Consider the following 22500-nt stretch of genomic DNA (forward strand, 5'->3'; position numbering starts at 1 on the left):
ACCCCCGCACTGTGGAACCAGTTAGTCTAACCCAGACCGCACTGTGGAACCAGTTAGTTTAACCCGGGCAGCGCTGGTGAACTAGTTAGTCTAACCTGCTTCGCCCTGGGAAACTGTTAAGTCTAACCAGGAAACGAGTAAGTCCAACCCAGACCGCACTGGTGAACTAGTTAGTTTAAACAGACCACAACGTTGAACTAGTTAGTCTAACCCAGACCGCACTGGTGAACTAGTTAGTTTAACCAGACCACAATGTTAAACTACTTAGTCTAACCCAGACCGCACTGGTGAACTAGTTAGTCTAACCAGGACTGTACCACTGACCTAAACTAGTTAGTCTTGCGAGAGAGGAACTGAACTACTGGCAGTTTAGTCCAGATCCTGTTAAACTATCAAAGCGACATACTGATGTTCTATAGAGAGAGGTCGTAAATATCTGATGGGGTCAAAGGTCATCCTACTCCAAGACTCCTCAGGGTAGAGCGGCAAGGCATTAGGTGTCAAACCACAACCTTTCGGCTTGGAGTCTAATCAAACACTAGACTATCCTGACGCGCTACAAAAATAATTAAAGTGTGTGTGTGTGTGTGTTGTGTGTAGCCACCGACTTCACTCTGCACCCGCCCGACTGTCCCGAGAGCGACGTCCCCGCTAAGATGGCCGACAGCGACACTGGCTGCCTCTGGTACAAGAAGGACACCAAGTTCAACATCCCTAGAGGTGTGTGTGTGTGTGTGTGTGTGTGTGTGTGTGTGTGTGTGTGTGTGTGAGAGTGTCTGCCACAGTGCGTGTAACCTGTCACTTTCAATTAATATACAGCGTGTGCATACGTGCGTCACATGACGCAGAGCTCTGGTAAGCACGCTATTGTGTTGACATGTTGTCCTCCTCTGTGTGGGTGACATGACTGTGTGTGTGTGTGTGTGTGTGTGTGTGTGTGTGTGTGTGTGTGTGTGACAGCCTACGTCCGGTTCCACCTCATCTCGCCTGTCATCCAGCAGTCGGCTGAGAAGTAAGTCCCGCCCTAAGCCGCGCTCTTCAGGAGAGAGAATCACTGCATGAACAACACTTCACGCCCTCTCTCTGTGGTCCCTCTGGCAAATGGCCATTCCCCAGCTATCCATCCATTTATTTGTATTATGGAATACTTATCCTCCTCCTCCCCTCCCTCCACCTCCCCCTCACCCTCTGCTGTTTGTCTCACCCCTGTCTCCTCTGTTCCCCCTGTCTCTCCATCTCTCTGCGTGACTGTGTGTGCCCTCTGTCTTCCCGCCTCCCCGTTTCATCCATCACCTCCCTGTCCTCACCGTGGCCCCTCCCCCGTTCTCCTCCCTCATCCTCATCTCCTTGCTGATTCGCCGGCCGATGCTTTGGTGCTTTTCCTTCCGATGGCGCCTTGTTGACGTTCAGGCAGTGATAGACGCTCCCAGATCAAATTGCGTCGCGTTAACGGACAGGCAGCGCTAGACACTCCCAGATCAGATGCTGCCGCGTTAATTTTCAGGCAGCGCTAGACGCTCCCAGATCAGACGGTGTCACGTTAACGCTCAGGCAGCAATAGACGCTCCCAGATCAGACAGCGCCGCATTAATGATCAGGCAGCGCTAGACGCTCCCAGATCAGACGGCGTTGCGTTAACTGTCAGGCAGTGCTAGATGCTCCCAGATCAGATGGTTCCTCGTTAACGATCAGGCAGCGCTAGACTCTCCCAGATCAGACAGCGCTGCGTTAAGGGTCAGGCAGCGCTAGACGCTCCCAGATCAGATGGTGTCGGGTTGTGATCCGACCCCTGATCAGATCTAACAGGATGGTGGCAGACTCTGGGCAAGATGCAGGTAACGGTACTAACACCAGCGACTACCAGGAACGGATTCAGGGTCGGGGAATAGGAGAACACAGCCGTTACAAAGAAATAACCCAAACGCTGCATTAATAATGCATCAGTACAGCGCTCTGCACCAAAGTGAGGTTTGTTTCATATTAGAAGTTCACCAAGTTAACTCACTTCAGCTCCACGAACTTTACTGTTCCCTGCAAGACTAATTCAAACTTTTGAACTCACTTTTTGAAACAGCAGCAGTGCCATTCGTAACCCGGAGGTGTTTAGGAATATTCAGTGGAACGCTGCTCAAATCCCAGATCTACACTCACTGGAGGTCCCTTCCAAGGAGTCTAGCTCTGGGTTATTTTGCATGTCAAGTCTATTGTGTGTGTGTGCTTCTGACTCTTTCTCAATTCAATTTCAATTGCTGTTTTGGCTTGACAACATATCCGTATCACCGAAGCATGAAACAACATAATCTCACCCTCTCGCTTTCTCTCCCTTCCTCTCTCTCTCTCTGACTCTCTAGCACGCTCTGTCTCTGAAGCTCTCGCTTCCTTCCTTTCACGCTCTCCCTCTGAATCGCCCTCTCTGCCTCTCTCTCTATGTCGCTCTCTCTCTGCCTTTGCCTCTAACTCTCTCCCTGCCTCTCTTTCCCCCCCCCAACAGTGTGGTCCTGTTTTGACGCTCTCTCCCCCCCCCACAATGTGGTCCTGTTCTGACGCTCTCTCCCCCCCCCCACAATGTGGTCCTGTTCTGACGCTCTCTCCCCCCTCTCTCCCCCCCTCAGTGTGGTCCTGTTCTGACGCTCTCTCCCCCCCCACAATGTGGTCCTGTTCTGACGCTCTCTCCCCCCCCACAATTTGGTCCTGTTCTGACGCTCTCTCCCCCCTCTCTCCCCCCCTCAGTGTGGTCCTGTTCTGACGCTCTCGCCCCCCTCTCTCCCCCCCTCAGTGTGGTCCTGTTCTGACGCTCTCTCCCCCCTCTCTCCCCCCCTCAGTGTGGTCCTGTTCTGACTCTCTCTCCCCCCCCCCACAGTGGTCCTGTTCTGACTCTCTCTACCCCCCTTACAGTGGTCCTGTTCTGACTTTCTCTCCCCCCCCTCAGTGTGGACCTTTTCTGACTCTCTCTCCCCCCTCAGTGTGGTCCTGTTCTGACCCTCTCTTCCCCCTCTCTCCCCCCTCAGTGTGGTCCTGTTCTGACTCTCTCTCCCCCCTCAGTGTGGTCCTGTTCTGACTCTCTCTCCCCCCCTCAGTGTGGTCCTGTTCTGACTCTCTCTCCCCCCCTCAGTGTGGTCCTGTTCTGACCCTCTCTCCCCCCTCAGTGTGGACCTGTTCTGACTCTCTCTCCCCCCCCTCAGTGTGGACCTGTTCTGACCCTCTCTCCCCCCCTCAGTGTGGTCCTGTTCTGACCCTCTCTCCCCCCCTCAGTGTGGTCCTGTTCTGACCCTCTCTTCCCCCTCTCTCCCCCCTCAGTGTGGTCCTGTTCTGACCCTCTCTTCCCCCTCTCTCCCCCCTCAGTGTGGTCCTGTTTGACCTGCTGGTGAACATCCTGACCCACCGGCTGGCGGAGCCGGCCTACGAGGCGGACGTGGCCCAGCTGGAGTACAAGCTGACGGCCGGGGAGCACGGCCTGGTGATGAGGGTCAAGGGCTTCAACCACAAGCTCTCTGTGAGTCAGCCCGCTGGTTAACTGGTTAACAAGGCCTGGTGATGAGGGTGAAGGGCTTCAACCACAAGCTCTCTTTGAGTCCTGCTGAGTGACAGGCCCTGGTCCAATCAGCTGCTGGATAACTTGCTCGGGTCCAATCAGCTGCTGGTTGTCTGCCTTCTTCTAATTTCTTCTTTATTCTTTCTGTCTCCTCTTCCTCCTCCTCCTCCTCCTCCTCCTCCTCCTCCTCCTCCTCCTCTCTCTCTCCCTGTATCCTCTCTGTCTCCGTCTCCTCCTCCTCTCCTCTCCAGCTGCTGTTTCACCTGCTGGTGGACCACCTTGCGGACTTCCACGCCGATCCAGACGTGTTCAGCATGTTCGTGGAGCAGCTGAAGAAGAGCTACTTCAACACGCTCATCAAGCCCACCAAGCTGGGAAAGTGAGTCGCCTGCTTCTGTACCACTGGTTCCTGATTGGTTGACGTGTGTAATGAACCTGTGCTGTCCAATGGCATGGCCCTGCTGAGGGGTTTAAATCTGTGCTGTCCAATGGCGTGGCTACGCTGGGGCAGATTACACATGTGCTGTCCACTGGTGTGGCCCGCTGAGGTGATGCCTTTCAGCGTGAGGCGTGAGCTTTACTTCCTGTTTATGTGCTGCTTGAACTCGATTATAAAGATTGCACTTTTTTAACGACAATACAATTTCACTGCAGAATTGGAAATGTTCAGCGTGTTAATATGACCGGTGTTTATAGAAATGGGCTCCCTCTATCAAATGATGTCGCCAAGATGAAAAGGGGTCTTTCTTTCTTCAACCTTACTTCCTTTGCCCTGTCTTAATATCTCTCGTTCTTTGTCCACCCCCTCAACCCCCCCCCCCCCTCCCCTATGCCTTCAGAGACGTGCGTCTGCTGGTGCTGGAGCACTCCCGCTGGTCCATGATGGAGAAGTACGCGGCTCTGAGCGCGGGGCTGACCCCGGACCAGCTGATGGCGTTCAGCCGCAGCTTCAGGGCCCACCTCTACGCCGAGGGGCTGGTCCAGGGAAACTTCAGCAGCGCGGTGAGTACCCCCAGTTATTGTTCCGACGCAACGCAAGGACCACGCACTCGTGGACCTCTTTCGGTTCTTCGTCGGTTTTAGCGAGCGGACCAATCACAGGCCTTGCTGCGGCGTGGCCTCGACGAAAGGTGACAATTTTTGGGAGGCGCACCTCAGGCCCTTGCGGTGGACGCAAGGAGGGTCCGCAAGGACGTAAGGGGTCCATAAACCTCCTTGCGTTGCGTCTACGTGTAACCATAATCAGCCCTTTAGGGGGCAGAGGTTAAAGGTGGGAGGGGGTACATCTAAGGAGGGGGGGGGGTACACCTAAGGGGGCAGGTGTAAGGAGGGAATGCATTGTTCTGCGAAACAAAAGAAATGCGATGCAAAACAGGATTATTTCCTGCATTTGTGAAACACTGTGGAGGTTGATTGTTGAGAGCATAAATAGAAGTGTGCCTCTGCCTCCTCCTGTTGAAGTTATATTATTTATAGATGTATTATATCGGGAGCAGAGGGATCTGGGGTGTGTTGATGAGGTGCCGCTGAGTAGTGCAGAAGTTGGTAAACAACGCTCACTAGATGCACTGATCCAGCAACGAGCTAAAACTGTTTAGATGTCATTAGGGAGCAGGTGAGGGGGGGGGGGGGGGAGTCTGACTTTGGGAGTCTTACTGGGGGGGGTGGGAGGCTGTGTGCAGGGGAGGTAGCAGTACTCAATCATGTGTGTGTGTGGTCCCCCTGGTGGAGGCAGCAGTACCCAGTCGTGTGTGGTCCCCCTGGTGGAGGCAGCAGTACCCAGTCCTGTGTGGTCCCCCTGCTGGAGGCAGCAGTACCCAGTCGTGTGTGTGGTCCCCCTGGTGGAGGCAGCAGTACCCAGCCATGTGTGTGTGGTCCCCCTGGTGGAGGCAGCAGTACCCAGCCATGTGTGTGGTCCCCCTGGTGGAGGCAGCAGTACCCAGCCATGTGTGTGTGGTCCCCCTGGTGGAGGCAGCAGTACCCAGCCATGTGTGTGGTCCCCCTGGTGGAGGCAGCAGTACCCAGTCATGTGTGTGGTCCCCCTGATGGAGGCAGCAGTACCCAGTCATGTGTGTGGTCCCCCTGATGGAGGCAGCAGTACCCAGTCATGTGTGTGGTCCCCCTGGTGGAGGCAGCAGTACCCAGCCGTGTGTGTGGTCCCCCTGGTGGAGGCAGCAGTACCCAGCCATGTGTGTGGTCCCCCTGGTGGAGGCAGCAGTACCCAGTCATGTGTGTGGTCCCCCTGATGGAGGTAGCAGTACCCAGTCATGTGTGTGGTCCCCCTGGTGGAGGCAGCAGTACCCAGTCGTGTGTGTGTGTGTGTGTGGTCCCCCTGATGGAGGCAGCAGTACCCAGTCGTGTGTGTGTGTGTGTGGTCCCCCTGGTGGAGGCAGCAGTACCCAGCCATGTGTGTGGTCCCCCTGGTGGAGGCAGCAGTACCCAGTCGTGTGTGGTCCCCCTGGTGGAGGCAGCAGTACCCAGCCATGTGTGTGGTCCCCCTGGTGGAGGCAGCAGTACCCAGTCGTGTGTGTGTGTGGTCCCCCTGGTGGAGGCAGCAGTACCCAGTCGTGTGTGTGTGTGTGGTCCCCCTGGTGGAGGCAGCAGTACCCAGTCATGTGTGTGGTCCCCCTGATGGAGGCAGCAGCACCCAGTCATGTGTGTGGTCCCCCTGGTGGAGGCAGCAGTGTGGTGCGTCCCCTCCTGCCTGCTGGCTCATTACGCCGTGTGCTCTGTCAACAGGAGGCCCTCCAGTTCCTGCAGTACGTCACCGAGTAAGTTGATTGCTGCCGCTGCTGATTGGACTCCATACCCCCCCTCCCTCCTCCCCGGACCCCCGCTGGGAGCGATGGTTTCTCCTGGGCTGTGATTGGTGGATGCTGGTGTTTGTGTTGTTAGGTTTTCCTCAATGTTTGTTTGGGATTAGTTTCTTTGTTCCTCCTTTTTTGTTTGCTCCGTCTTCCTTTCTTTATCTCCATTTATTTATTTATTTCAGTTTTTCTGCCTTTTTGACTTGTTTGTGCCTTTCTTGTTTCTATCTTTATCTCTCTGACCTTCTTTGTTCTCTCTAAATCCGTCTCCCTCGGTGTCTGTCTGTCTTCTCTTCCTCCGTCTCCCTCGCCCCCGGTGTCTGTCTAACCCTAACCCTCCCTCCTGGTTGACCCTCCCTCCCTCTCTCCCTCTCGCCCTCCCTCTCTCCCTCTCCCTCCCTCCCTCCCTCTCTCCCTCCCTCTCTCCCTCTCTTCCTCCCTCTCTCCCTCCCTCTCTCCCTCTCTCCCTCCCTCCCTCTCTCCCTCTCCCCCCTCCCTCCCTCTCTCCCTTCCTCCCTCCCTCTCTCTCTCCCTCCCTCCCTCCCTCCCTCCTCCCCTGGCAGGAAGCTGCAGTTCCAGGCCCTGCCAGCGGAGGTGCCGGTGCTCTTCAGGGTGGTGCAGCTTCCCGGGCAGCACCACCTCTGTAAGGTCAAGTCTCTGAACAAGGGCGACGCCAACTCGGAGGTCACCGTCTACTACCAGGTGCCGTCCTCATAGCCATGCTCAAGTCCTTACAGCCATGGTCACCTTCGTATATCTTACCTTATCTTAAAGACAATGTGGAACAAATGCATTCAATCCTTTGACCGACTTTAGAAGTAATCCTTCTCTCTCCCCTTTCTCTCTCCCCCTTCTCTCTCCCCCTCCTCAGTCAGGCACAAAGAACCTGAGAGAACACACGCTTATGGAGCTCCTAGTGGTGAGAACCAGCACCTCTTCCTCCTCCTCCTCCTCCCCTTCTTCCTATTCCTCACTTCTCCTCCTTCTCTTCACTCTTCTTTCTCCTCCGCCCGGTCACTAAACGTGTGTGTGTGTGTGTGTGTGTGTGTGTGTGTGTGTGTGTCCCCACAGATGCACATGGAGGAGCCATGCTTTGACTTCCTACGCACCAAGGAGACTCTGGGGTGAGTCTGTCCATCTCTTGGTTATTTATACATTTCTCGGAGAGCGTGCCGTTTATGATTGCCTCAGTTCAATGAGGACTAGTGATGCAACATTAGGAAGATTTATAAGTACTAGTAAACCTATAGTAGTATTATTTATGGTGCTAAGTTGGTTGGTAAGGGATGCCTCGTTAACGGTCCGATATGGAAAACACAAGCCTCTGTCTGTCTTTCTCTCTCTCTCCCTCCCTCTGTCTGTCTGTCCCTCTCTCTTTCCCTCTGTCTGCCTGTCTGCCTGTCTGCCTGTCTGCCTGTCCGTCTGTCTGTCTGTCTGTCTGTCTCTCTCTCTGTCTTCCTGTCCCCTGTCTCTGTCCTTCACTCTGTCTCTTCGCTCCCTCTCTCTCTCCGCTTCTGCCTAACTATCTGTCTACCACTCTCTGTCTCCCTGTCTCTGTCTCCCTACCTGTCTCGCTCTATCCCTGTCTCCATCTCTCTGTCTGTCTCCCTGTCTCCGTCACCCTGTCTCTCCCCCTCTCTGTCTGTCTCCCTCTCCGTCTCACCCTGTCTCTGTCTCTCTCCCTCTCCAGGTACCACGTCTACCCGACCTGCAGGAACACCTCTGGAATCCTGGGCTTCTCAGTTACCGTGGAAACGCAGGCAACCAAGTTCTGGTGAGTGTGCGGGGGAGACGTCGTAGTCTAATGAGGCAGCTCCCCCCCCACCCTGACCCTGACCGTTGCTCCTCTGCAGCACCGAGACGGTCGAGCTGAAGATTGAAGAGTTCCTCGCTTCGTTCGAGAAGAAGCTGAACGCCCTCAGCGAGAACGCCTTCAGCACCCAGGTGTGTGTGTGTGCGTCTGTCTGTCTGTCTGTCTGTCTGTCTGTCTGTCTGTCTGTCTGTCTGTCTGTCTGTCTGTCTGTCTGTCTGTCTGTCTGTCTGTCTGTCTGTCTGTCTGTCTGTCTGTCTGTCTGTCTGTCTGTCTGTCTGTCTGTCTGTCTGTCTGTCTGTCTGTCTGTCTGTCTGTGTGTGTGTGTGTGTGTGTGTGTGTGTGTGTGTGTGTGTGTGAGGGGAGGGGGTTATGCTAATATTTTCTAATGACAAATTCACCTACGAAATAATCAATTAAATTCTAACTTTTTACCATTAAGAGATGCAATAAAGTGTGTGTGTGTGTGTGTAGGTGACGGCCCTGGTTCGGCTGAAGGAGTACGAGGACACACACCTGGGGGAGGAGGTAGACAGGAACTGGTCAGAGGTGGTCACGCAGCAGTACGTCTTCGACAGGCTGGGCCGAGAGGTGAGCAGAGAGTTTCCTGCTGTATCTCGGTGCGGGGAAGGGGGGTTAGAGGTCAAGGGGGGTTCGAGTCATGGAAAAGTTTCACGAGCTCTGAGCATTAAAGTTCGGAAGTGCTGAAATAAGTCGTGTAGCTTACGTTACTACACCGACGACTACAATGCGTACCCCTACCCTGAGTCCTCCTGACCCTGAATGTGTTCCAGATCTCCGCTCTGAAGCAGATGTCCAGGGAGCATCTGATCTCCTGGTTTAAAGAGCACCGCCGACAGGACAGCCCCAAGCTCAGTGTGCACGTGAGTTCCCCCGGCCACGCCCCCCCGTCAGGGCGGGTCGTAGCCGCCGCCGCCGCCGCTGCTGCGGAAGTATGTATGGATGTCAATTATGGCCCCCACCCAGGAGGGATCTCCCACTCTGCTTCCCGTCTCGAGATTTCTTCCTTGCTGATTAAGGGAGTTTTTTCTTGCCCTTGTGGGGGCTTGGGTCAGGGGTTGTCATAAATATTTAGCCTGTTAAGCCCTTTGAGACTTCTAATGGTGATTAACTGTACGTTCACACCAAAAGCTGTAAAAGATGCACAATCGGCGAATAGCTCAAAACGCAACGCTGTCAAAAATATTCACAGCTCATATCGCTCTTGCAAGTATGTTTATTGGGACCCACGCCGGCGAGAGACATCTACATTCCGATTGGCTGGCGGTCATTCACAGCCGAAACGCTGCTAGCTCCTTTGCATACAGTTGAGCAGTTATCGACTCTCATTTACAGCCTTACAGCTTAAAAGCTATCGCTGAAGCGTTTTATCGCTCCTATCGCTTTATTGCGCATGTCTAATAGAAAGTGAATGGGCGTTTATCGCTCAAAACGCTTTATAGCTTTTGGTGTGAACGCACAGTAAGGGCAATACAAATAAAATTGTTGTTGTTGTTGTGGCTGTTGTTGTTGTTGGTGTTGTTGTTGTTTTGGCGACGAGAGGAGAAAGGTAAAGGTTACCCTGTGTGTCTCAGGTGGTGGGCTTCGGAGCGGAGGAGAAGGACCAGCAGACAGAGGTCCAGGGCGGTGAGGAGGAGGAAGTGAGCAGCTCCTCGTATGGAGAGGTGTCCAAACTCACCTTCCTCCCCCCCTCGCCCAAGATGGCTGCCGCCACGGCCATCATGGACATCCCGGATTTCACCAAAACCTTGCCCCTCTTTCCCTACCACAAGATAATACAATGAACTGTGACCTGCCCATAGAGCCAATGACTCCTCCCACATACATGACGACCCCTCCCACTTACATGATGGCCCCTCACATAGAGCTAGTGACTCCTCCCATATATGATAGCACCCCTTCAAGAAAGAAAAAGGGTTAGAGCTCATCGAAAGTCTCTACATCCTGTCCGGAGTATTTGCCAAAGTTGAATCTATTTTAGCTGAAGGTCAATATATTTAGACATAAGTTTGAATCTCTTTACTTTGTCTTCTCCATATTTTCTGACATTTCTGGAGTTCAATAATTTCTGTTGGATGAAAGTTGATTTAATTTAAATTAAACCCAGGTATTACCCTTAAAGCTGCCTTTTGGCTCCAGCTCATGAACCGTAGTTAAAAATAAATGATCCACACAGAAAGCCTGTAAGATCGAATTCCGTAATATGAAATAAATGATAAGGCCTAACTAGAATTATACTTTTTAAAAGTTGGTTGTTGAAATAACCAAACCCCTAACCGATGGCCCCTCCCCTCTGACCTTTGACCCCGCCTGACTTTTGACCCCCCCACGCAACCTTTAACCCCCCACTGATCTCTGACACCCCCCCCCCCCCCGGTCGACGGCGGTTGCTGTGTTTTCCTCCATGCGTGGCGGTGGATTTGAAGCTCAGCACTGCATCAGATTCCATCATGTTGTGATAAGAGACTGATAAACTAATAAATAATCGCAGTGATGATGAAAACGATGACTGTCCATCTTTCAGTGACCGGACGAGGTTACTCCTCTTGACCCCGGCGGTGCAGGACTTCGAGCCGGTCCGAGCCCGGAGATCCAGAGTAGATGTGCACCGCTGGCCTCATTGGCTGCTAGAGCCTCACTCCTATTGGCTGAGGTCTGCGTTCTCCCAGTTTGTATTTAGGCAAGGCAACTGTATTTACATAGCACTTTTCATACACGAGGCATAAAAAAATCATCATAAAATGAAAGGAAATCTTAAAATAGATAAGTAAAAGAAAACAAAGGCAAAGTTAAAAGATGAAAGGGCAATTTAAGATTAAGCAGAAAGCTACATTTATCATATTTCTCCACAGGGAAAGGTAAAGTCTCACCAGCCTCTGGTCAGCTGTGTTCTGATTGTATTGGACTGCTGTCTTTCTCCAGAATACAGCTCCATCGCTCGTCCCATTTCACACCAGTACGACCCCTTCAAGTGTTTCCATTTTATGGACCTTTGGAAATAATTTAGTGCTACATTGGCAGCATCAGCCATGGCTAGTGTTGTCTTAGGGTAAGTTAGGGATAGTTAGGGTTAGTCAGGGTTAGGGCTACTACCGTTGGCTCACACAATGATGGCATCGTTTTGGGTTGTATTTTTTTACCAAAGTTGAGAGTGACTCATGCAAAACGTCCTGCATTATTTTCACACACACACACAGACACACACACACCCACCAACACATTTAAAGCAGAAGCTTAGGGGCCCCGGGGGGCTGAAGGCAGCGCTGGATTTAATTAAACTAAAGCAGGGTTGGCCGCGGTCTGCCCATTAGCAGAATTACACGTCGTTATGGGGAGAGGTTTCCCATCAGGAGAGATAATGGCAGACGGTGTACCTACGGTGGTGAACACATGAAGTCCCTGTCGGAGATGACATTGATACATACCGCTTGGTGTCATGGCTGATGAATAAGGATCTGTTGTGGCTGGTCTCTCAGCGGTGGTTAAAACACGCTCATCACTCGGGACTTCTCCACACGTCGGATGGCAAAAGGTTTGCCGTCCTTTACTCAGAGTTGGCTAGTAGTAGTGATAGTTATTGTAGTATGGAGGTAAGGGTTTGGATTGCAGTGTTTAAACATAAGGCGATTGCAGCATTACTAGGCTCTGTGTGTGTGTGTGTGTGTGTGTGTGTGTGTGTGTGGGCCTTTTGTGACCCACTGAGGTGTCACGACCCACCAGTGGGGGATCATTGGCCTGGAGAGAAGGATGACATGTTGTAGCAGATGGAAAAAACCTGCCCTGCAGAGCGAGCTAGCAGTTAGCGTGGTGTGTCAACCACAACACCGCAGCGTGAGCTAACATGACGTGCCGACCACGACGCGGTGTAGCGGCTCTGGAGCGTGGGCGGAGGCATGGGCTCATGGCGAGGTGGAGGAGGCGTAGGCGGTGGAGCAGGATGAAGAAGTTGGTCAGAGACTGAAGGAGTTAGTGTGGTGGCGGAGGAGGGTGTAGATGTCAGTGTGGAGGAGGAGCAGGGTGTAGATGTTAGTATGGAGGTGGAGCAGGGTGTAGATGTTAGTGTGGTGGTGGAGGAGGGTGTAGATGTTAGTGTGGAGGAGGAGCAGGGTGTAGATGTTAGTGTGGAGGTGGAGCAGGGTGTAGATGTTAGTGTGGTGGTGGAGCAGGGTGTAGATGTTAGTGTGGTGGTGGAGCAGGGTGTAGATGTTAGTGTGGTGGTGGAGGAGGGTGTAGATGTTAGTGTGGAGGTGGAGCAGGGTGTAGATGTTAGTGTGGAGGAGGAGCAGGGTGTAGATGTTAGTGTGGAGGAGGAGCTTGGTGTAGATGTTAGTGTGGAGGTGGTGGTGGAGGGTGTAGATGTTAGTGTGGAGGTGGAGCAGGGTGTAGATGTTAGTGTGGAGGTGGAGCAGGGTGTAGATGTTAGTGTGGAGGAGGAGCAGGGTGTAGATGTTAGTGTGGTGGCGGAGGAGGGTGTAGATGTTAGTGTGGAGGAGGAGCAGGGTGTAGATGTTAGTGTGGTGGTGGAGCAGGGTGTAGATGTTAGTGTGGTGGTGGAGCAGGGTGTAGATGTTAGTGTGGTGGTGGAGGAGGGTGTAGATGTTAGTGTGGAGGTGGAGCAGGGTGTAGATGTTAGTGTGGAGGTGGTGGTGGAGGGTGTAGATGTTAGTGTGGTGGTGGTGGGGGGTGTAGATGTTAGTGTGGTGGTGGTGGAGGAGGGTGTAGATGTTATTGTGGTATGTCACCTTAATACTAATGAGACAGACACACGCAAACACACATACACATAAATACTAATGAGTATTGTGATACTAACTAGTGATACTAACGCGTGCGTCATTACGCGCACGCTTTACGGTGCGCACGCGTAATGACGCGCCTTGAACGTCTCCATGCGCCATTTGACTGGTGATTACTGTACGATGCAAAACAAAGAGGCAAAGTTTCATTACAATAGGTGTCCCAGCATCGCCGTCATGCGGTTGAACTTCAGCACCGAGGACAGCGCCACTGAAACCCTCCGCAGCCCCCCGTCGAGCCCACCATTGCTACCGTCTCTTCCGCGGAGAGCAGAACGCACTATTTCTACCAGTGCTGAGATCGGTTAGGAACAGCCCCCAGCCCACGGGTTGACGCTATCTCGCAGCGACGTCACCCCTTCATGAGGGGGTCCTCCCCCCCCACAAACCCCTGCGAGTATACCACGCAACGTCGCCTGACACTCGTTGCGTTTACCCCCTCCCACACACACATACACACACACAGACACGCACACACACACACACACACACACACACACACACACACACATACATACACACACATACACAAACACACACAGCCCTGTGGGGTGAGGGGGTGTGGGGGGAGAGAGAGAGAGAGGGAGGGAGATATATGGGGGTGGGGGGGGGGGGTGGCGGGGGATACGGGTACTATGACCGGGAGCGGGCTGCTGTCGCTGTGATCGGAGGATTCCTTCCCACAGAGCCCCCCCCCCCGTGGAGCCCCCCACCCCCGTGGAGCCGCTGTACGGAGCACCGGACGAGCAGCGCGAGGAGTAGAGCTGCTGCTGCCGACGGTTCGCAGGGATTTCAATCAGAGTCCGGCGAGATCCGACGGTTCTTTGAGCGGAGTAGAAGATCCAGCCACATTCAATCGGAGTTGATGTGAGTGTGTGTTTTCCAGGTTATAATCTTCCGTATGTTTGTTCGACTCTTCGCCAGATCCGTTTAACCTCCTAATTGGACGAGAGTGAGCGTCTCGAGAAGTGATAATGAGTATCGATGTGTCCACAATTAACGTGAGGAATAATCTGCGGAAAAAAAGACGAATTGAAGTGGACATTATCTCTCCGAGAACAATACGGTGAATAATACGCATAATTGATTTGAGTACATTTGTATGTCGGGAGGTTTGTTTGAAAAAAGTAGACTACCCGTTCTGGTTGTACTGGGGGGGCTTCAAACCGAATCAATTAGACATTAACAAGCTGCAGAAACGAACGTGTGTGAAACGGTTGTGACGGTCATAAGAGGACCTTTGTGATTCACCGACCTTGCTTGTCCTTCCTTAAACATTAAACTAGTAGGCCTAGTTTGTTGGAGCTGCAACATCCAGCCTTGACACAGTAGCGGTGTGTAAAACCACCACATATCATTGGTGGGATAAGGTGAAGCCCCTCCAGTGCCCTCTAAAGACATCGGCCAACAATTTATGTCTTTTCCGCTTTTTCTTTTTATCACCAGAAAGCTAGACAGAGGAGTCGTCTACTGGTACCAGGATGACGTCCTCAGGTACACAGTCACACACACACACACACACACACACACACACACACACACACACACACACACACACACACACACACTTGTGTATTCTCTCTGTCTCTCTGTCTTTCTCTCTCCTGCCATCAAAGATCCTGTCTGTCTGCCGTTCTGTGTGTCTGTTCTTCTGTCTGTCTCTCTGTCTGTCTGCCTTTCTGTCTGTCTGTCTCCCTAACTGTCAGCCCTCCTGTCTTTCTCCCTGTCTGTCTGCCCTCCTGTCTGTCTGTCTCTCCTTGTTTCTGCATCTTGCTCCAGCAGTGAGCGGACCCAGAAAACGTTATTCCTGCGTCTGTACTTTGCTCCAGAAGCAAGTCAATTATAAACCAATTGTGCTGATTGATCGTTTCCAAAGCGCACTTCTTCTTCCACTGGATTCTCCTCAACTCATTTGGCACGCATCGATTCCCCCCGAGCTTGGACACACACACACAGCGAACTACACAAACACTCTTTTTCCCTGTGTGCGGCTCTCCAGCAAGTGGGCATTTGTGCATGCATAATCGCTGTGTAATTAACACACTCACTAACGGCTTCAAATACAACACTCACTGACACCGCAAACACCTCCTGAGTCACACGGGTGCCTGTGTGTTCTGCTATTCTGTGGCTGCTAGGTCGGTGTTACGTATATGAAAGCTTGAAGGGATATATTAATAAAGGGGTGTGTGTGTGTGTGTGTGTGTGTGTGTGTGTGAGTGTTGCAAGAATGGCAGTCGGCAGGGACCTCACGATACAATATGTATTTGGATTAGATTGATTTTGTGTTTTTTTTAACTATTGCGATCTGATTTTGCGATTTGTGCGTGGTTTAAGGTATAGGTATATATACTATCTACAGTTCCGGCGCTGCCCACCAGTTGTTCTATATGAGACCGGCCAAACAGAACTCAAAAAAGTTGCTATGAATCAACTATAGGCAGGAACTCTCTGGCGCCCTCTGTAGGAAGGTGTGGTTAAGGTTTCCACTAAGATTACAACAGCGTTTCTGCCTTTAATTAGTGGACTTAAACAAAATATTTTTGTGTGTAATCTCTCATCTATCTCAATGGAGAGAGAGAGAGAGAGAGCGAGAGAGAGGGTGTGAGAGAGAGAGAGAGAGAGAGAGAGAGAGAGAGAGAGAGAGAGAGAGAGAGAGAGAGAGAGACTACGACTACCTGAATGCACCCTCCAGTGCACCAGATAGTGTGATGGCTCTGTGTGTGTGTGTCGATGCCAGCGTGTTTCCCCTCACACGCCCAGATGAGTGGTACGAGGCGAGGCCGGGAGAGGGTCCACACTCCCGCCACCTGAACCGGCCCCCCGTGATGGAAGAATATTGTTCCAGGAGAGATATTTGAATAATTGAAGCTCAGGGTTTTTAAAATTGCAGCGAGCGCCCGTGATTCTAAGCTCAAAGTTGGAGGCCACCGGCGGAATATTCATGTCATTATTTAAGAATGGATGTATCAGGTATCCACTCAGGGCCTCTCTCTCTCTCTCTCTCTCTCTCTCCCTCTCCCTCTCCCTCTCTCTCTCTCTCTCTCTCTCTCTCTCTCTCTCTCTCTCTCTCTCTCTCTCCTTCACTCATATGCTACGTCTTTTGCCACTTTCAGTCCATCTGACATTGTTCTCTTGTCTTCCTCCCCTTCCTTCTTTTCTTCTCTCTCTCCCGTCCCTCCTCTTTGTATCTCCTCTCCTCATCCTCCTCATACTCTCCTTTAGTAGTTCATTATCCTCCCCTCCTCCTACTCCTCTTTCAGTAGTTCTTTATCCTCCTCTTCCTCATCCTCCTCTTCCAGTAGTTCGTTATCCTCCTCTTCCTCCCCCTCCTCTTTCAGTAGTTCTTTGTCCTCCTCTTCCTCATCCTCCTCTTCCAGTAGTTCGTTATCCTCCTCTTCCTCCCCCTCCTCTTTCAGTAGTTCTTTATCCTCCTCTTCCTCATCCTCCTCTTCCAGTAGTTCGTTATCCTCCTCTTCCTCCCCCTCCTCTTTCAGTAGTTCTTTATCCTCCTCTTCCTCATCCTCCTCTTCCAGTAGTTCGTTATCCTCCTCTTCCTCCCCCTCCTCTTTCAGTAGTTCTTTATCCTCCTCTTCCTCATCCTCCTCTTCCAGTAGTTCGTTATCCTCCTCTTCCTCCCCCTCCTCTTTCAGTAGTTCATTATCCTCCTCTTCCCCCTCCTCCTCTCACAGTTGTTTTAGAAGAAACATGTCAAATATTGTTTGATATATTTCTTTGTGTGTTTGCCACTCCGAAGGCCCCTGACAGGCAAGAGACATGGACACAAGGCACTCACACAGACACACATAGGGTCTGCACACACCCTGTGTCTGTCTGTGGGTGTTTCTGATCCGACCCTGTGTGTGCCTTTTGCCAGACACTGTGTGTTTGTGATCAGACCCACACAATTTGTTTGTGATTGCTGAATACTGGTTCTACTAAGAGGACTAGAGAGACTGACAGGTGTTGTGTTTTTTTCTTGGTGGATTTTGTGGACTTTTTTGTGGTGATGCCTTTTGTCTGCAGAACTTCCTATAGAGCAGAGAGATTCAGATTTCAAGGCAAGACAACCATAGCTATGTGTGTGTGTGTGTGTGGGGAGGCACTTCCTTAAAGAGATAAAGATTTTGTCTTGTGGTTTCCAATTCTTGGAAGCCTCTTGTGTTCAAAGTGTTGCACCTGCTCCACATTTTGTCCCGGAATGATGACATCAGAGATCACAAAGGTTTACCTGGGGACACACACACACACACACACACACACACACACACGCACACACGCACACACGCACACACGCACACGCACACAAACACAGTCGATGGATTGTGTGTAGTGTTTCTGTGCAGTGTTGGCTTAGGGTCTTGTGTTTGTGTATTTTTAAGCAAACTTTTATGTAATCTATTTGTGTAGTGTGTTCTGGTGTTATGTTTGTGTGTTTGTGTTTGCATATTGTGTGTGTGTGTGTGTTGCCGGTAGTGTTTGTGTGGTGTGTGTTGTTGTCGGGTGGCATTCAAGTGTTCCCTCACACCTTCGAAATAACCCACGGAGGGAGTGAATCAAAATATGACACCTCTCTTTCTCTGTCTGTCTCTTTCTCCCTCTCTTGTTCTGTCTGTCTGTCTGTCTTTGCCTGAACGTGTGTGTGTGTGCGCGTGTGTGTGTGTGTGTGTGTGTGTGTGTGTGTGTGTGTGCGTGTGCTGTGTGTGTGTGTCGGGGGGGGGGGGGAATGGGTGTTATCGCCTTCAGCAAACCAATCCCGTCAGTTTACTACTGTCAGTTGTGATATGTCCAGGTCTTCTATTCAGAGCATTCCACATGAAGTCTTACTATCAACAGAGCGGGTGTGGTGGCCTTCAAGACTAAAGAACGACCAGGTGACTAATGAGTGAACCGCTCCCGGCTCTATAGAACGACGTAGACGTGTTCTATATTTACCCTAAAGAGACACATGGGTTTGGCCTCTGGCTGTAAGGAGGTGGTCATTGTTCGGCGCTGCTCCTCAGACTAATGGCTGTTAATTGCGTGGTTTTGCCGCTTAATTACACAAGCACAACAGAGTTTGAGAACGGCATGGTTTTGGTTTTCATTTTATTCAGGCTTCTCGCTTCTTTGAGCCGCGACGGCTGCAAGCAGCCCTAGCTCTGCGATGAAGAGATGATGAAGAGGAGACGATGAAGATACAACAAAGAGATGTCTTCACGATGACAGTCGACTCAAATCCAAAGTGCCAAACACAAATGTACAACAAGGAATCAGCTTGGTTGGAAAGGATGAATAAAGGTTATCCAAAGAATAGTTTGATGTGTTAAAACAAGCAAAAATAGAGCCTATCTAAAGCCTTAAGAGTCAGTAGGTGAGACCCAGGTTGATAATATACGGAGACCCCTACGGCCAAGTGGTCTGTCCCACCCACGCCTCAGCTCTCCAGGATGGAAGATTTGACTCGTACATTTGACTCGGGAGCTCATAGACCTGGACCTCATAGACCTGGACCTCAGAGACCAGGAACTCCTAGATCTGGAACTCATAGACATGGACCTCATAGACCAGGACCTCATAGACCTGGAACTCATAGACCTGGACCTCATAGACCTCAAAGACCTCAGAGACCTGGAACTCATAGACCTGGACCTCATAGACCTCAGAGACCTCAGAGACCTGGAACTCATAGACCTGGACCTCAGAGACCTCATAAACCTGGACCTCATAGACCTGGACCTCAGAGACCTGGACCTCAGAGACCTCAGAGACCTGGACCTTATAGACTTGGACCTCATAGACCTAGACCTCATAGACCTGGACCTCATAGACCTGGACCTCAGAGACCTGGACCTCAGAGACCTCATAGACCTGGACCTTATAGACCTGGACCTCAGAGACCTGGACCTCATAGACCTGGACCTCAGAGACCTGGACCTCAGAGACCTCATAGACCTGGACCTCATAGACCTGGACCTCAGAGACCTCATAGACCTGGACCTCATAGACCTAGACCTCAGAGACCTCATAGACCTGGACCTCATAGACCTGGACCTCAGAGACCTCATAGACCTGGACCTCATAGACCTGGACCTCAGAGACCTCATAGACCTGGACCTCATAGACCTGGACCTCAGAGACTTCATAGACCTGGACCTCAGAGACCTGAACCTCAGAGACCTCATAGACCTGGACCTCAGAGACCTGGACCAAAGAGACCTCATAGACTTGGATCTCAGAGACCTGGACCTCAGAGACCTCATAGACCTGGACCTCAGAGACCTGGACCTCGAGACCTGTTGAGTCGTGCTGAGTCTTGCTGAGCCATGCTGAGCCGTGCTGAATACGGCTCATCACCAGAGACAGGATTAACTACAGGCCCTGAAGGAGGCTCACTTCCTTCGGTTTTCAAAGTAAAGGAGTGTTACACGTGTTAAACTTAGCCCCCCAGGGCTGACCAGCTCCCCTCGGGATCTATCTCCACCTCAATGTGAATAATTGATAGGACCTTTTGGCAGATCTGTTAAATTAAAGAATTTAGTGGGAGCGTGAGTGTGTGAGTGTGTGTGTGAGTGTGTGTGTGTGCAGAGATTCAGTAGATAGTTAGTTCCTCTCCTCAGGGCAGACATAATGTGTCACGCACACATATCAACCAGTCTTTGTGGTGTGTTGGAGGAGGTGGTGGTGGTGGAGGAGGTGATGCTGATGGTGGTGGAGGTCATTGTGGTGGTGGAAGAGGTGGAGGTGGTGGTGGTGGTGGTGATGGTGTTGGTGGTGGTGGTGATGGAGGTGCTGGTGCTGGTGGTGAAGGTCATCATGCTGGTGGAGGTGGTGGCGGAGGTGGAAGAGTTGGTGGTGATGGAGGTGGTTGTGGAGGTAGTTGTGGTGATGGTGGGGTGGGGGGGCGGTGGTGATGGTTGTGGTGATGGTGGTTGTGGTGATGGTTGTTTGGGTGATGGTGGTTACACACACCATCACCCTAGCCATACTGGCGGCTCCTTCGCGGGCGGCAGAGCTCTCCTGATGTCCGACCCAGAGGGGGAGTGGAGCAGGCCTGGAGGACAGAGGGGCCGCGGGGTGGGGGGGGGGAGAACCAGGAGGGGAGTTAAAGTAGGGTATAGGTTCAGCGGATAAGAGAGGAGAATGGAGAGAGAGGGAGGAAGGAGGAGAAAGAGACTCTTCCTCATGGCTTTTAACAGCATGAACCTGGCTTTCCGTGTGTATAATTTAGAGGCCTGACGCAACTGAGATACTGCATCGAAGGAGCTGTCTGGTGGGCCACAAAAACACGCACACACACACACACAAACAGACACACACACACACACAGGCGCATTATCTTTCTACCTCACTTGTTCACCCCCCCCCCCTCACGCCCTCCCCTCTCTCACTTTCCCCTCTTTCTCTCTCTGCCTGTGTTTTACTTTCTCTTCCATCTCTCTCTCTCTCCCTCTCTCCATCTCTCTCTCTCTCTCCTTCTCTCTGTCCCCTTCCATCTCTCTCTCTCCCTCTCTCTTCCTCTCTCCCATCTCTCAACGTGCTCTCTCTCCCCACATGGCCTGTGATCGTGGTACAGATTTAGAATCAGCAGGGATTCAGGTGCATTCAACTGTGTGAGAGAGGGAGAGAGGGGGAGAGGGGGAGAGGGAGAGGGGGGAGAGAGAGAGAGATTCTACTATGAGTCCAACTCTGTATCAGCCAGGGACAGTAGTGTGGGCTCAGCATTGCTCAGGGGCTGTGTTCTTAGTCCTTCTCTGTATCAACCTGCTCTTGTACCCTAATGGTTTTTATAGAAGAATCGTGACATCCTAACAGGAGTGACGTTCAGACACCAAGACCAGCTCAGGGGACTTTGACACAGAAACAATATAACGTGGTGAAATGGTCCCCCAACTCAAGGGGGTGTGCTCTGAGATCCGTCCTGCTCTGCCCTCTGTATTTTAGTTATTTATATATTCTCTCCCAGAGCGGCTGTTTCTGGTAGTAAATGTAAAGGGACTGTTAACCCCAGCGAATGAAGAGAATATAGCCCTACTATAGACAGCGGGTTTACAACCACATTTGTCGGTTAATGAAGTAAAAACAACGCTTTCCATTTGTGTGTTTATCCAAAGACGGTGTACTTTCATTAATGCAAGTCACCTCGTGTATTTCAGTGTGGTGCGAAAATACCAAAAGAATCAAGCGATGAGTAGAAATTGGGTGACGTCCAAATCAGATGCTTATTTTTATTCTGCTCTGCCCACGCTTTTAGTCTGTTGCAAACCCCTCACACACTCAAGTGTGTGCGTGCTTGTGTGTGTGTGTGTGCGTGTGTTGATGTGTGTGTGTTGATGTGTGTGTGCGTTTGTGCATGTGCGTGCGGGCACACAGCTCCCTCCACCATTTCCAGGCAGATGGTTCGTTAGACGGACTCTCTTTTGGTTTTTAAACTCGTTGCTGTGAATCATAACGAGGCTGCTCATTGTCGCCACGGAAACACTATCATGGCATCTGCTTTTATTTCCATAGCACTGTGGCTATGGTAACTTTCATCTGGTAAAACTTGAATCGTGTAAAATGGCTATTATTAGGCTGATACTGTGTTGCTCCATAACACGCTGATCGCTTATCGCATCCAACTCTGATGTCCATTCATAGTGTAGGATATTATCGGCTGATACTATGCATTCTGAAACATTAATAGTTTATCGTATGCCCCTAAAAAGTAAATATCTAGGATATTATTGGCTGATACTATGCATTCTAAAACATTAATAGTTTATCGAATGCCCCTAAAAAGTAAATATCTAGGATATTATGGCTGATACTATGCATTATAAAATATTCATAGTTTATCGTATGCCCCGTTAAAAGTAAATATCTAGGATATTATTGGCTGATACTATGCATTATAAAATATTAATAGTTTATCGTATGCCCCGTTAGAAGTAAAAAATCTAGGATATTATTGGCTGTTGCGATCCCTTCTAAAACATTAATAGTTTATGGTATCCAACATTAGAGGTAAATATCTAGGATATTATGGCTAATGCATTCTCAAACATTAATAGTTTATGGTATCCAACATTAGAGGTAAATATCTAGGAAATTATTAGCTGATGCATTCTAAAACATGGATGATATGCTGTTGGTACAGCTGGAGAGTGAACCAGCTCTTCTCAGACCTCCATCTCTCCTTCTGTCTCCTTCTGCAGGAGGAGCTCCGCTAAGAGGAGGCGCAGAGAGCAGTCAGACCTGAGATGGTTCTCCCACACCTCCCCACTCTCCTCCTTCTGTGCGTCTCCTTCTCTAAAGGCCGGTCTCCTTAACATCATGTGACCTAGAATACAGAGCCTGCTTTGTCAATCAATGCATCACCAGTATGGTCCCATAAATATCAACCAGCCAATAATATAATTGATTGTTTCATGTCAATGAATCAACGATAATAATCAGTCCTTGTGGTACATTTGAATCAATTCATGTGCATCATTTGTTCTCGGGTCAACTATCTCATATCATAATCATGGTCAATTTGTTTGTGTTTGCAGGCATCATAGAACCCTTTGTTGA

At 50.9% G+C, this 22500-nt stretch overlaps 1 protein-coding gene across 1 annotated transcript in view; it reads left to right on the plus strand.

Annotated features, from left to right (window-relative positions):
* The window catches only part of LOC307086895 (nardilysin-like), a 20321-nt gene extending 9710 nt beyond the window's left edge, over positions 1-10611 (plus strand). Inside the window, exons 17-30 of the mRNA XM_079752241.1 lie at positions 601-720; positions 961-1012; positions 3343-3493; positions 3784-3911; positions 4372-4534; positions 6272-6303; positions 6903-7041; positions 7211-7258; positions 7411-7463; positions 8030-8113; positions 8193-8283; positions 8624-8740; positions 8944-9033; positions 9745-10611. Coding sequence (XP_079608367.1) covers positions 601-720; positions 961-1012; positions 3343-3493; positions 3784-3911; positions 4372-4534; positions 6272-6303; positions 6903-7041; positions 7211-7258; positions 7411-7463; positions 8030-8113; positions 8193-8283; positions 8624-8740; positions 8944-9033; positions 9745-9954 — 1478 coding nt within the window. The 3' untranslated portion in view covers positions 9955-10611. The remainder of the gene's footprint in view (positions 1-600; positions 721-960; positions 1013-3342; positions 3494-3783; positions 3912-4371; positions 4535-6271; positions 6304-6902; positions 7042-7210; positions 7259-7410; positions 7464-8029; positions 8114-8192; positions 8284-8623; positions 8741-8943; positions 9034-9744) is intronic.
* The last annotated feature ends 11889 nt before the right edge of the window (positions 10612-22500 follow it).

Source organism: Pollachius pollachius (assembly GCF_949987615.1).
Source record: "Pollachius pollachius genome assembly, chromosome: 15".
Classification (NCBI taxonomy): Eukaryota; Metazoa; Chordata; class Actinopteri; order Gadiformes; family Gadidae; genus Pollachius; species Pollachius pollachius.